Raw genomic sequence first — 15539 nt, 5'->3', positions numbered from 1 at the left:
TGGAGTTTGTTAGCCTACATATGTTGTGTGCAATGGGGACACTAGTGACACAGTGAAATAACTCGTTTTCTCTTGCAAGACGACATCATCGGCGTTGAAGGGAGCCATTCAGCTCGGCATTGGCTATACAGTTGGAAACCTCACCTCTAAGCCCGACAGAGATGTGCTTATGCAAGACTTCTATGTGGTTGAGAGTGTCTTTCTACCCAGGTCAGTCTTTGTAAATGATGACTTCAACCTTAAGCCTCTAAATGCCGCCAAATTGAGCAATTTTCTGAAATGTTTTTTTCTATATTTGGCATGAAAGATTTACATAACAGCCAGACCACTGTATGAACCCAAGGTTATGTCTTTAAAAGAGCCTGTGAATCATCCATCATTGAATTAGATTGTGGGTAGCTGTTAGCCGCTCTTTGGTTGCAACAGTTTCCTCTTGCAAAGTAAATAACACGAGGTGGGGAAAGCTGTATTTGCTAATCTGATGGTTGTTTTTCTCCAACCCCTTATGAAATAGTATTAATCATGTTCACTCCAAGCTGAAATGACAGAAAAAGTGATTCGTTTTGCTACCACAACAATTTCTACACTATAAATGACAATATACTGCTTAATTAAATATGGTAAGTCAACCAAACTAAATTTTTATCAACCTGCTGTGAACACAAATCTTAGTAAGTACCGTAATTTCCCGAATATAAGGCGCACCCATGTATAATGCGCACCCCAAATTTACTTGTAAAATCTAGGGAAAATTATTGTACCCGTTTATAACGCGCACCCTAATTTTAGCACCAAAAAATAGAAAAATACAAGAAAACAAAGCTCGTGTACAAATACAGAAATGTCATTTTACTGACTGGTGAAACACAGCACAAGCATAGCACATTGGTTGTTCAAAACATTACCATAAACGGACAATATTTACGGTAATAATATGATTTGACAACTTCTCCAACTTACCAGAATCTAGGAGAAAACAAAACAGATGTGACTTTTCTTTTAAAGGCTGCTGTATAACTTGCTCATTTCATCATGATGAATAAATGTTTCTTCCCTGGATTGATACGGTAAAATGAAAGTGAGAACGTAAGTCGGAAATCCGTGAGAGCTCATCGCTGTCAACACGACAGTAACAATTGGAACTATTGTTATTTGGGTTTGAGTTTCCCGAGGGACAGATATAGTTGACGGACACAGGAAGTCTGTGTGCTTATGTTTGTTATGGTCCGAGTTGCGGAGCTGCAATAAACGTTGACTCAAATGAGTTCAAGAAACTAAATTCTGTGCTTTATGAAGAGTGAAAAAAGCAGAATTTAACACAGACGAAATCATTCGGCAGATTAGAGTGAAGTATTACCGAAACAAAATGGTGACGTCACGTACCGTAATGGTCGGCAACGGGTTGCATCATACGTTTCTTCAACATGTATGTACATATATATATATATATATATATATATATTAGGCCTGAACGATATATCGTTTAAACATCGCCATCGCGATGTGCGCATGCGCAATAGTCCCATCGCAAGGACGTGCGATAGTTTTTTCATTTCACTTTTTTTAATCCACTAACGTTTGTTTTGAGGAAGGAGCAGGAAGGACAGCCTCTCATTCCCTCCAACTCGCAGTCATCGGCTCCTCCCCCTCCCCTGCTGCAGCGGAGTGGAGGGAGGAGGGGCCGAACAGCAGAGCGGAGGGAGGAGGGGCCGTTTTCAAAGTGAAAGCAAGCAACACGTTGAATAGGGAAGACTGTCTCCAAAAGGAGTTTTGGAAGTATTTTGGCTATCGACAAGATTGTAAGGAACAAAAAACAGCCCTGTTGACAGTGCCTCGCCGTGGTTGCCTCAACAAGAAGTAATCCGTCGAACATATGGGACCATTTAAAACGCAGGTATCTATGCATTTCTGCTACGAGCCTCCCATCAGAGGCTTTTTAGTCCAGGTGGGAACATTGCTACGTGCCAACGTTCTTGTCTCAAGCCTGCAATGGTGGATAAACTAGTTGTCTTGGCCAAAAACCTATGAGACCCAGTTGAGAATTGCTGAGCAAGGAAGGTGGACGATATGCAGACAAATACATAACACAGCTGCAGGAATGTCTTTTCTTTTTACTCATGTGACAGCTATCAGGAAGGAAGGAAATTTGGGAGTTAAAATGGTTCTGTTATTCATCACAGTTATTTGCAGTTATTCAGTTCAATTATTTACAAGCTGAATTGAGTTTGTTTCTTTTATATTTAAATTAATTGTAAATCGTATTTTTCAAATAACTATAGTACAGCTGCACATAAAGTTTTGATACTTAATATTTTTGTTTAAATATTTTTAAAACTTTGTTGCAGTTTTACAGTTTTATATTGTTATATTTTGTGCAAACAACTCAGGGGATTAATGCACTTGCACTTTTATTTGACAGATTTAATATTTAAGTTCAAATATGTTGACAACTTTATTGTTGTTTTACTAAGGTTTTTATTTATTGTTATAGTTTGTGAACAACTCTTATTTGTCATATTTAATATTTTTGTTCAAATATGTTTACAACTTTTGTTATTTTACAGAAGTTTATTTATTGTTATATTTTGTCAAAAACTTGGGGGACGAATGCACCTGCTCTTTTATTTGTCATGTAATATATTTGCTGCTGTTGAAGTGTCAAATATTGTGTTCAATAAATTATCTATTTTGAGCAGACATGGCTTCCTGGATCCCTTCATACAGCAATCTTAATCATTCACTAATGAAACGGTATTATATGAATACACTGTTGTCACGGTGTGTCATGCAAAGTATTTCCAAACAGCTATTCAAGTCATCTAGTGAACATTTCTTTAAAAAAAAAAAAAAAAAAAAAAAATATATATATATATATTTTTTTATTATTATTATTATTATTTTTTTAATTTATTACTATCGCAATATAATATCGCAATATATTGCACACCCCAAAAAAATCGCAACAATAGTTTTTTCCAATATCGTTCAGGCCTAATATATATATATATATATATATATATATATATATATATATATATATATATATATATATATATATATATGCCTTCAGAACTGCCTCAATTCTTGGTGGCATAGATTCAAAAAGGTGCTGGAAGCATTCCTCAGAGAGTTTGGTCCATATTGACATGATGGCATCACACAGTTGGTACCGATTTATCTGCTGCACATCCATGATGCGAATCTCCCCTTCTATCACATCCCAAAGATGCTCTTTTGGATTGAGATCTGGTGACTGTGGAGGCCATTTGAGTACAGTGAACTCATTGTCATGTTCAAGAAACCAGACTGAGATTATTCCAGCTTTATGAGATGGCGTATTATCTTGCTGAAAGTAGCCATCAGAATCACATTGTGGTCATAAAGGGATGGACATGGTCAGCAACAATACTCAGGTAGGCTGTGGCGTTCCAACGATGCTCAATTGGTACCAAGGGGCCCAAAGAGTGCCAAGAAAATATTCCCCACACCATTACACCACCACCACCAGCAGCCTGAACCGTTGATACAAGGCAGGATGGATCCATGATTTCATGTTGTTGACGCCAAATTCTGACCCTACCATCCGAAATCGAGACTCATCAGACCAGGCAACGTTTTTCCAATCTTCTATTGTCCAACTTAGCTGAAAGGAGTAGCACCCGGCATGGTCTTCTGCTGGTGTAGCCCATCTGCCTCAAAGTTCGAAGTACTGTGCCTTCAGAGATGCTCTTCTGCCTACCTTGGTTGTAACGGGTGGTTATTTGAGTCACTGTTGCCTTTCTATCAGCTCGAACCAGTCTGGCCATTCTCCTCTGACCTCTGGCATCAACAAGGCATTTCCACCCACAGAACTGCCGCTCACTAGATATTTATTTTTTTTGGACCATTCTCTGTAAACCCTAGAGATGGTTGTGCGTGAAATTAAGTGTTAACGAGCAGTTGGACAGGTGTACCTAATAAAGTGGCCGGTGAGTGTATATGTAACATATATATGGGGGGCATTCAAAAAGTAATGCGCATTGCTCGTACAGGATTTTACCAATCTTGTTTATATTTGGCACAAACATGATAGGACACACCTTTTTGCGATTGTTATACAGTGCTGCTCAAAAGTTTGTGAACCCCCTCAACATTTTGGAATTTTCTATTATTTCAACCTGATTTCCTAATCAATCAATTCAGTAGTTTTTTTTTGTTTTTTTAACAGTTGTGTTGTCGAGACTAAATTAAAAAGAGTTTTCATCAACTGATGTAGGTGCAAAATTGAACTGTTTGGTCACAACCAAAACCGCCATGTCTGGCGAAAAGTCAACACTGCATACCACCAAAAGAACCTTCTCCCAACAGTGAAGCATGGAGGTGGGAATGTCAAGATCTGGGCTTGCTTTTCATCCTCAGGACCTGGACAACTCCACATAGTCCAGGGAATCATGAATTCTGAGGAATATTGTCAAATCCTAGAACATAACCTGACGCCATCTGTTTTGAAGTTAAAGCTTGGCAGAAGGTGGATCATGCAACATGATAATGATCCAAAGCATTCCAGCAATACAACCAAGGAATGGCTGAAAAAGAAGAAGATTCGTGTTCTGGACTGGCCCAGTCAAAGTCCTGACCTAAATCCCATTGAAATGCTGTGGCGGGACCTGAAGCGAGCAGTTCATGCCAGACGCCCATCAAACCTCTCTCAACTGACTGCGTTCTGCAAGGAAGAATGGGCAAAAATCCCCCAAAGTAGATGTGAGAGGCTGATTAGTCACTACAGAAACCGTTTGGTTGAGGTAATCTCTGCAAAAGGAGGCGCAATATCCTATTAACTGAAAGGGTTCACATACTTTTGCACACATGATATCTGAGTTTTTCTTAAATCAACCACTTTTGTTAAATAAAGAATGACAATATAACTATTTCTTTTGTTTCAGTCCATTATTTGGAATGTCAGTATTGTGGATTTGGGTATAACTTAACATTTAATAAGGTTATTTTAGTTTTTTTTACAAAAAATCTGACCATCGCTGTGGGGTTCACAAACTTTCGAGCAGCACTGTATGTGTTTTTCATATTTTCTGATTTTTAAAGTTTAAACTAGCTTCCACAATGGCTGCCTCTCTTGAAGCTCGTCAGAAACAAAGAGCTGTAATCAAATTCCTTGTTGCAGAGGGAGAAACCCCTCTGAGGATTCACAACCGGCTGGAAAATGTCTACAAGGATGATACCATAGACTATGGTACTGTAAAAAAAAATGGGTACAGTGATTTAAAAACAGTACTGAAGACAATGAAGAGGTGGGTAAAGCCAGAATAGCCGATAAGCCCCATAGTGGTCGCCCATCCACCTCTGACGAGCTTCAAGAGGGGCAGCCATTTTGGAAGCTAGTTTAAGCTTTAAAAATCTGAAAATAAGAAAAACACATATAACAATCGCAAAAAGGTGTGTCCTATCATATTTGTGCCAAATATAAACAAGATTGGTAAAATCCTGTACGAGCAATGCACTTGAGTGCATTACTTTTTGAATGCCCCTCGTATATTTCTGTCTCCATTCATGTACCCGTTTATAATGCGCACCATGATTTTACAAGTTGATTTTGGGGGGAAAAAGTGTGTGTTATATTAGGGAAATTACGGTAAGTAGTAATTTGAGACTGGAAAACATGCCCAACTTGATGTATCTCAGTTAAGTCAAGTTAGAAAAAAAATTGTCCCCAGTGTTATCTGGGCGTTCTTTCGAATATGCGCAGATCTGCCTTGTTTATTTCGCTCTTTTCTGATGCCAAAACATTCCCGCACATGTCCACGATGATCCGCGCCGTCAACCAGAGCTCTCTTAGGAACTTTCACTTACAGTGTATCACAAAAGTGAGTACACCCCTCGCATTTCTGCAAATATTTAAGTATATGTTTTCATGGGAAAACACTGACAAAATGACACTTTGACACAATGAAAAGTAGTCTGTGTGCAGCCTATATAATAGTTATTTTAATTTCCCCTCAAAATAACTCAAAATATAGCCATTAATATCTAAACCCCTGGCAACAAAAGTGAGTACACCCCTTTGAAAAAACGTACATCCCTAAATATCCAAAATGAGTACTGCTTGTCATTTTCCCTCCAAAATGTCATGTGACTCAAGATGGCATTTACATTATTAACATTCTTTCTGTGAGAGGGATCCACGGATAGAAAGACTTGTAACTATTAAAGGATAAATTTCACTTTGTATATTGTGACTAAATATTGCCATCTAGTGTATTTGTTGAGCTTTCAGTAAATGATACTGTAGCCATTTAACTTCTGCCCAAATGCATGATGGGAAGTGCAACCATGACTGTGCGTCGTGGTACCAATTGATATATCTTCTGTGCGTTGGGAAATAACATAGGGTGTTAAGAAAAACATCAACTACTACCTTTCTTCCCCACATTGCTTCCCACGATTATTCTAATCGTTGGGAGAGGGATTGTAAGGCTTTAGCCATTTAAAAAAAGGCTCCAAAGGCTGCCAAAATTCACTCTACTCATTTTACGCTGCCTTTTAGCTCTATATACTGTATGGGTAAAACGGCGCCATTATAGATTGAACGCGACAATGCGTGAGTGGGTTGTGCAGCGCATGCGTTAATTGTGTTAAATATTGTAACGTGATACATATAAAAAAATATTAAATCTCGCCGTTAACGCGATAAATTTGATAACCCTACCTTAACCCTTTAAGGTCTGGGCCTATTTTGTCTGATTTTGCATGCCTTTCAAGTTGCCTTTATATTTCAAAGAAAGAACTGTTTACGATGGCCTGGTTTGGTCCCTTTTTTTGTGACACCTTGAACTTCATGTCCAAACTGTTGTTTCCGTCACTGACCAATTATAAATCATCATTTTGGGCCCAAAAAAACCAAAAATTCCACAATCGTTTTGTCAAAATTTTTAATTTTGATGTCCAATTGACAACCAAACATGCGTAACGAACCGTTTTGAAACTTTGTAATATTTATTCAACATGTTAGGATGAACATTCTACCCAAAAAATTTAGAATAAATAGTCTTATATTTGACAATTCAACATAAACAACAGGTATAGCATAGGCGTTTTTTGCCTTTATACATGCTCTAGTCAAAACAGGTTATATACAGCAGACCGAACAGTGAAAAAATATATACCATCTAACACAAAAAGTGTTTAGAGGCCATCTCTTTATGAGTTTAGGTATTGCGGCCCATCACCTGATGAAAACTATGTACACACAATCAAGCTTCTTGAACACACATTTATATACACAAATTGAGAAGACTGATTGTGGGAAAAAATGTATATATATATATATATATATAACATTGGGGGGAAAAAAGTATTTTCAAAAATATTTACAATAAACAAGTTAAATTTTTTTCAGGCATGCCACTTCGAAAAGCAGTTTCGTCCTGGAATTCGAAACAGGGCGACATCACACAGCCCACACTTCCATGGGGTGTCGGTCCTCTTTCCACCCTTCCATTTTCATTTCACTTTACTTTCATTGTCACTATAAATGTACATGAAAAAAGTCAGTATTTATGAAAATAATAAAGTATAAAATAAATATATATACAGCAATAAATAATAATGGAAATCTATATGTATGACAATAGAAAGAATACCATAGCTGAATATGTGCTACATCCCTAATCTTCATATAGAAAGAAGATCACCACAATTATAAATTCCTGCCTTGGATACACACAGTTCACGTACGACTTTGATCTGATATGCACATTTTATTATTATATACACAAACACACACTTATATTGCATCAAAATTAACTTTGTCTTGCAATATCAAAAGAAACTTTCAAAAGAAACTTTTTCCAGCCTAAAAAAAAAAAAGTGAGTTTGCTTACCTCTGCTCGTCGATGGCGTCACCCACGTGTTCAAATACGTCACTATCTTCACTCGAGGACTCTTCCGAAGAAGACGATGATGACGAATTTGGACCATCCTCTTCCTCAAGTTGATCAAATAGCACAATTGCTTGTGCTAAATTTAGTTTTCCGTTCATTCTAAAAGTCACACAAAGTCGCTGCTCGATCCAAACGGCCGTCGGCTCGCCACCTCGCTGCTTCAGAACACTCCTCCCTCTCGTTCGGTGGAACCTCGCATGGCAGTTATATTTATTTAAAAAACGCATTTTGTGCTTCCACTGTGACTTCGAAAGGGTTCGTTTGATTTGTGGTTTTTTCATGGAGCTTCCGTTTTGAAAAAGGACAAGAAATGATGGAAATATAGACACAAACAAATGATCCATGCAGCGTTTTAATGTTTTTTTGAGAGGACAATAAAACTATCAAACTTAAATGACAATATCTCACGTTTTAATTGGTCGATTGACTTCAAATAATAACGAGAGTAAACCGCAACTTCCGCACTTTAAAACGAGACCAACCAACGGCATGTGGGTGACGTAATTAAAACGTGAGGGCGCTTCAAAGACGACGTGCGCTGAGGACGCGCCGGCGCGTCCTTCGACTCTCAAGGGTTAAGCTTAAACTAAAGACTCTAGAAGAATGTAACACATTATGTCTGTAACGTTAAATACAATTAGAAAACGATTTAATTAATATATATATATATATATATATATATATATATATGTATATGAAAACGGCATGTCCGATACTTTTTTGCCGATTCCGATACTTTGAAAATGACGTGATCGGTGATCGATGGGGACATCTCTATCTTTTACTATTCTATTTCTATTGCAATTAATTTGTCATAGCGAAACCACAGCTTTAACTGGAAATGTTTTGTTTTTATGATGCACCTGCGTATGCAAACTCCATGCAAATTTTCTCTCACCTGATGCTCGCTTAAATGTTGACCTTGTTTTTTTGGCCTCACGGTGACTCTTGTCCGAGATGTTTGTTGTAAAATACAAATATGAGTCAAAGCTTTAAGGGAGAGTCAAACATGGCAGAGAGAGGAACAAAAAAAGAGAAACGTTTTCACTTGACGACATGAGCGCATCTCAAGAGAGCTGACTGATGGAGCTGCTGTTTTTTTTTTCTCCCCACTTTACACTCTCTTGAGGTTCTTGTTTTGGCCCTGTCAGCCTATCACCGGATCGCCCTCGATGACACTTCACATTCTATCTCAGTCGTTCGTGACGACAACCAGATTGGACGCACCACACGACTTAATAATTAGATCAAATGAAGCATTTCAACGTGTGTGTTGCTAAATTGTTTCCATAAGAGGCCTTCGCTGCCTTTGTTGTCACTACCAATTGTTTTTGTCTTTGACACACTAAACAGGGCAGTCAGATAACACTTTGGGGTCAGGTGTAGTATTACACAGCAGTGCCCTATAGATCCTCTTACAGACTATAAAGCGAGTACAAAACAGCCATTATAACGTCTTTACCAGGAAATTGATTTGATTGAGCGCAATGTTTACCAGCTTTAAAACCACTCGGAAAGAAAATAACTTTTCTGATGCAATCAATTTGTCCTTCAGGGGGTAACCAAAATAGTCCAGAGAAGGAAGAATTTTACAAAACACATGGCACTTTACCTGATGTGCTTCCTTGACTTTCAGGTTAGATGAGTTAGAAAACAGGAGAGGGCAATATTTCTGGAAAAGCTTAGATATAGTATTACATTCAAGACAATACAAGTGTAAGGTATCTTGTTTTTGTGTTGTGTTTTATCATCCTTGCGTGACACAACGTGCATATATTTAGCTTCTGTGGTTGATAGTGTAATTGGAAAACACACAAAATTCAGGTGACTAAAGGTTCCTTAATCAACCCTTTAACACCTGAGCCTATATTTCACAAAAAGAAATGGTTCACAATGGCCTGGTTGGGTCCTTTTTTCCAGGACACCATAACCTTCATGTCCAAGCTGTTGTTTTCTTCACTGACCAATTATAATCAACATTTTGCACCAACAAAGACAAAAAAAAAGCCCAAAATCTTTTGTCAAAATTTGTGATATTGGTGTTCTATTAATAACCAAACATGCTCGACGAACCGTTTTGAAGCTTGATAATAAAGTGGGGCAAGTAAGTATTTAGTCAACCACCAATTGTGCATGTTCTCCTACTTGAAAAGATTAGAGAGGCCTGTAATTGTCAACATGGGTAAACCTCAACCACGAGAGACAGAATTTGGAAAAAAAAACAGAAAATTGCATTGTTTGATTTTTAAAGAATTTTTTTGCAAATCATGGTGGAAAATAAGTATTTGGTCACCTACAAACAGGCAAGATTTCTGGCTGTCAAAGAGGTCTAACTTCTTCTAACAAGGTCTAACGAGGCGCCACTCGTTACCTGTATTAATGGCACCTGTTTTAACTCATTATCAGTATAAAAGACACCTGTCCACAACAACAGTCAGTCACACTCCAAACTCTACAATGGCCAAGACCAAAGAGCTGTCGAAGGACACCAGAGACAAAATTGTAGACCTGCACCAGGCTGGGAAGACTGAATCTGCAATAGGTAAAACGCTTGGTGTAAAGAAATCAACTGTGGGAGCAATTATTAGAAAATGGAAGACATGCAAGACCACTGATAATCTCCCTCGATCTGGGGCTGCATGCAAGATCTCACCCGTGGCGTCAAAATTATAACAAGAACGGTGAGCAAAAATCCCAGAACCACACGGGGGGACCTAGTGGATGACCTACAGAGAGCTGGGACCACAGTAGCAAAGGCTACTATCAGTAACACAATGCGCCGCCAGGGACTCAAATCCTGCACTGCCAGACGTGTCCCCCTCCTAAAGAAAGTACACGTCCAGGCCCATCTGCGGTTCGCTAGACAGCATTTGGATGATCCAGAAGAGGACTGGGAGGATGTGTTACGGTCAGATGAAACCAAAACTTTTTGGTAGAAACACAGGTTCTCGTGTTTGGAGGAGAAAGAATACTGAATTGCCTCCGAAGAACACCCTACCCACTGTGAAGCATGGGGGTGGAAACATCATGCTTTGGTGCTGTTTTTCTGCAAAGGGACCAGGACGACTGATCTGTGTAAAGGAAAGAATGAATGGGGCCATGTATCGAGAGATTTTGAGTGAAAATCTCCTTCCATCAGCAAGGGCATTGAAGATGAGACGTGGCTGGGTCTTTCAGCATGATAATGATTCCAAATACACAGCCAGGGCAACAAAGGAGTGGCTTCATAAGAAGCATTTCAAGGTCCTTGAGGGGCCTAGCCAGTCTCCAGATCTCAACCCCATAGAAAATCTGTGGAGGGAGTTGAAAGTCTGTGTTGCCCAATGACAGCCCCAAAACATTAATGCTCTAGAGGAGATCTGCATGGAGGAATGGGCCAAAATGCCAGCAACAATGTGTGAAAAGATTGTGAAGAGTTACAGAAAACGTTTTGCCTCAGTAATTGCCAACAAAGGGTACATAACAAAGTACTGAGATGAACTTTTGGTATTGACCAAATACTTATTTTCCACCATGATTTGCAAACAAATTCTTTAAAAATCAAACAATGTGATTTTCTGTTTTTTTTCCCCACATTCTGTCTCTCATGGTTAAGGTTTACCCATATTGACAATTACAAGCCTCTCTAATATTTTCAAGTGGGAGAACTTGCACAATTAGTGGTTGACTAAATACTTATTTGCCCCACTGTATTTTTTCAACTTGTTAGGCTAAACATTCAACAGAAAAAATAAGACTGAATAGTTTTATATTTGACAATTCTACACAAACAGCAAGTATGGTCATTGGTGTTTTTGGACTTTACACATACTATGGTTAGAGCAGGTTATATACAGTAGACCAACAGTGCAAAATAGTAAATATATATTCTAACACAAAAAGGGTTTGGAGGATAGCTCTGTGAGATTAGGTGCAGTGGTATGAAAAAGTATCTGAACCTTTTGGAATTTCTTACATTTCTGCATAAAATCACCATCAAATGTGATCTTTGTCAAAATCACATAGATGAAAAAACAGTGCTTTAACTAAAACCACCCAAATATGGTTTTCGTATTTTAATGAGGATAGTTTGCAAACAATGACAGAAGGGGGAAAAACAAGTAAGTGAACCATCACATTTAATATTTTGTGCCCCCCCCCCTTTGAATACCTTCAACCAGACTCTTCCTGTAGCTGCAGATCAGTCTAGCACATCGATCAGCACTACTCTTGGCCCAGTCTTCTCTACAAAACTGCTGTAGTTCAGTCAGATTCCTGGGATGTCTGGCGTGAATCGTTGTCTTTAGGTCAAGCCACAGCATCTCAATGGGGTGCAAGTCTGAATTTTGACTTGGCCACTCCAGATGCTGTTCTTCTGAAACCATTCTGAAGTTGATTTACTTCTTTGTTTTGGATCATTGTCTTGTTGCAGCATCCATCCTCTTTTTAAGTTCTACTGCCTTAGGTTTTCCTGCAAAACATCCTGATAAACTTTTGAATTCATTCTTCCATTAATGATTGCAAGTTGTCACTGAGGGAGCAGAACAGCCCCCTCTGTCATTGTTTGAATACTATCCTCATTAAAATATGAAAACCTATAAATGTTTGGGTAGTTTTAGTTAAAGCAGACACTGTTTTTTTATCTGTGTGATTTTAACAAAGATCATATCACATTTAATGGTGATTTTATGCAGAAATATGAGAAATTCCAAAAGGTTCAGATACTTTTTCATACCACTGTATATACAATTATCATACAATAAACTAGTTCAGTTCAATTTTTCCAGGCATGCCACTCACTTTCCCCTTGAACAAGACAAAGGGCTACGTCATACTCTACGTCATACAGGCCACTCTTCCGCCATTTGCGCTGTCAGCATGTCACTCTTCCCAACTCGCCGACTTATCCCAAGAAAACAACAAATCTGGTACATCCTCTTCTTCGAGATGATGAAATAATGCATTAGCTTGCGCTGAATTAATTTTGGATTAATTCCGCACGTTTCAAAGTCGAATGGAAATGTGGGCATAAACACATGGTCCACGCAGCGTTTTAATTAGAGATGTACCGATCGATTGGGTCCGATCACGTCATTTTCAAAGTATGGGAATCGGCAAAAAAATATCGGCCATGCCTTTTTTTAATAAAAATATATATTTTTAACTAAATTGTTTTTTAATTGTATTTAACGTTACAGACATAATATGTTTCACTCTTCCAGAGTCTTTAGTTTAGGCTTAAGGTAGGGTTATCAAATTTATCCTAATAATGGCGGTAATTAATTTTTTAAAAAATGTATCACATTAAAATATTTAACGCAATTAATGCATGCGCTGCACGACCCACTCACGCATTGTCGCGCTCAATCTGTAATGGAGCCGTTTTACCTATATAGAGAGATAGAAGGCAGCGTAAAATGAGTAGAGTGAATTTTGGCAGCCTTTGGAGCCTTTTTTTAATTGGCTAAAACCTTACAATCCCTCTCCCCACGATTAGAAATATCATGGGAAGCAATGTGGGGAAGCAAGGTAGCAATTGATCTTTATCTTAACATCATATGTTATTTCCCAACGCAGAGAAGATATATCGATTGGTAGCACTACGCACAGTCATGGTTCCATATGACTACAATATCATTTACTGAAAGCTCAACAAATACACTAGATGGCAATATTTAGTTACAATATACAAAGTCACAAGTCTTTCTATCCGTGGATCCCTTTCACAGAAAGAATGTTAATAATGTAAACGCCATCTTGAGGATTTATTGTCATAATAAAAAAATACAGTACTTATGTACTGTATGTTGAATGTATATATTGGTCCGAGTTTTATTCATTTTTTTCTTAATGCATTGCCAAAATGTATATGATCGGGAAAAATTATCGGGAATGATTGGAATTGAATCGGGAGCAAAAAAAAGCAATCGGATCGGGAAATATCGGGATCGGCAGATACTCAGACTAAAACGATCGGGATCGGAGCAGGAGCAAAAAAACATGATCGGAACAACCCTAGTTTTAATGCTTATTTATGAGGACAAGAAAACTGTAAAACTCAAATGATATTATCTCCTGTTTTACTTGGTCGGTTGACTTCAAGTAAAAACGGGCATGGACCTCAATTTCCGCACTTTCAAATAAGACGAACCAGCGGCACGTGGGTGACGTGATTAAAGCGTGACGAGGCTTCAAAGATGATATGGGTAAACGTGTCGCCGCCAGCACATCCGGTGTTAAAAGGTTAAGATTAATCTAACCATGCCCACTGATGTTCAAGAAACCAACTATCCAAGCATGCTTTGAATACATTTGAGATTCATTTCATGATTTACATTTCATTCATTTTAACACTGTTTATTTATTTATTTATTTATTTTTCTGGGGTGTCGGTTGTTTCTCTGCATCCTAGTGAAGGAAGCAACTTGACCCCGGCACATCATTATCCGGACTTTCGCTTCAAGACCTACGCACCGCTGGCCTTCCGCTACTTTAGGGACCTGTTTGGCATCAAACCTGATGACTATCTAGTAAGTCCTGGCTGCCTCCCTACTATGACTTGAACTAAATCATCTGTGCCCAAAGTTCAGATCAGTTGATGTTAAGCCTGTCGCAATATGCAATAATTCCATTTATTGCGCGATAAATAAAAATGAAGGCGGTAATTTTTCCGCTGCGATTTATCGCCTCGCGTGCACATGCCTGCGCGCGTGCGACAGACGTGCTGTTAAAAGTTCGGATTCCTCGTTACCAACTGCGCAAAATGCATCTTCGTTCCAGGTCCGGCAAAAACTAGCGCCGGAGCCAATCGTTCCCATTATATCCTATTGTTCAACGTATACCGGCCTGTTCAGTGCTCCGGAGTGACTGTAGACCATCTATGGCGCGCCGGTGTTGTTGACGTGTGGGCGCTCCCGTCAGGAGTGACATTTCACGCGGGGCGGCTATTTTTCGGCACAATGCCGGATATTTACAACGAAGTCCGCTAAAACATTGTTACCGACTTGGCTGCTACGAACAACCTCTGTTTGACAACAAACAGCTGAATGAAATTAAGAGCGCTGTGCTTCAAACTCGTCCTGTTTATGAAAGTCGATTGTCATATGCTGGTGTTGTGTAGTAATGAGCAGAAGTGACTTCAGCGGCGCTTGCTAACTTTTTTAATGCGCGCACGCCGCACACACTAGATATCATGAAATGGCAAACTAGATGTGCTATATCCTATGCCACTGGCTACGTGAGCCCAGAGTGATTATGGGACACGTAGTCCATATACTACATCGATGAATTCTAAACTGTCATGACTGAATGGAAGTTAAGAAGGCGAAATCAATCCATACCAGTGACTATAGATAATGTTGCAAATATTGTTAATTCAGTACGTGACACAGATGGATTCGGACCACAAATAGGATGTCCTGCTCATGTAGTAAACCTAGCTGCTTTTTGCTCGTTAGCAAAAAACAAAACAAAAAAAACAACAACAAAAACAAAAAACCGAAACAAAAAATCTAATTGTTATTTATTTATTTATTTTTTTTTTTTTTGAAAGCATTAGATGTATTTTTTTTTGTACTTTTACCTGGTGTATTATACATTTGTTTTGTTGGCTAAAGCTAGATAAAC

General features: G+C 38.6%; 1 protein-coding gene across 1 annotated transcript in view; it reads left to right on the top strand.

Annotated features, from left to right (window-relative positions):
• pip5k1bb (phosphatidylinositol-4-phosphate 5-kinase, type I, beta b) overlaps positions 1-15539 on the top strand; it is a 100791-nt gene that overhangs the window by 41813 nt on the left and 43439 nt on the right. The window contains exons 4-5 of the mRNA XM_057831721.1: positions 80-210; positions 14326-14443. Coding sequence (XP_057687704.1) covers positions 80-210; positions 14326-14443 — 249 coding nt within the window. The remainder of the gene's footprint in view (positions 1-79; positions 211-14325; positions 14444-15539) is intronic.

This window comes from Corythoichthys intestinalis, chromosome 3 (assembly GCF_030265065.1).
Source record: "Corythoichthys intestinalis isolate RoL2023-P3 chromosome 3, ASM3026506v1, whole genome shotgun sequence".
Classification (NCBI taxonomy): Eukaryota; Metazoa; Chordata; class Actinopteri; order Syngnathiformes; family Syngnathidae; genus Corythoichthys; species Corythoichthys intestinalis.
Note: the sequence above shows the minus strand (reverse complement) of the source record. Positions and strands in the feature narration are given on the sequence as shown.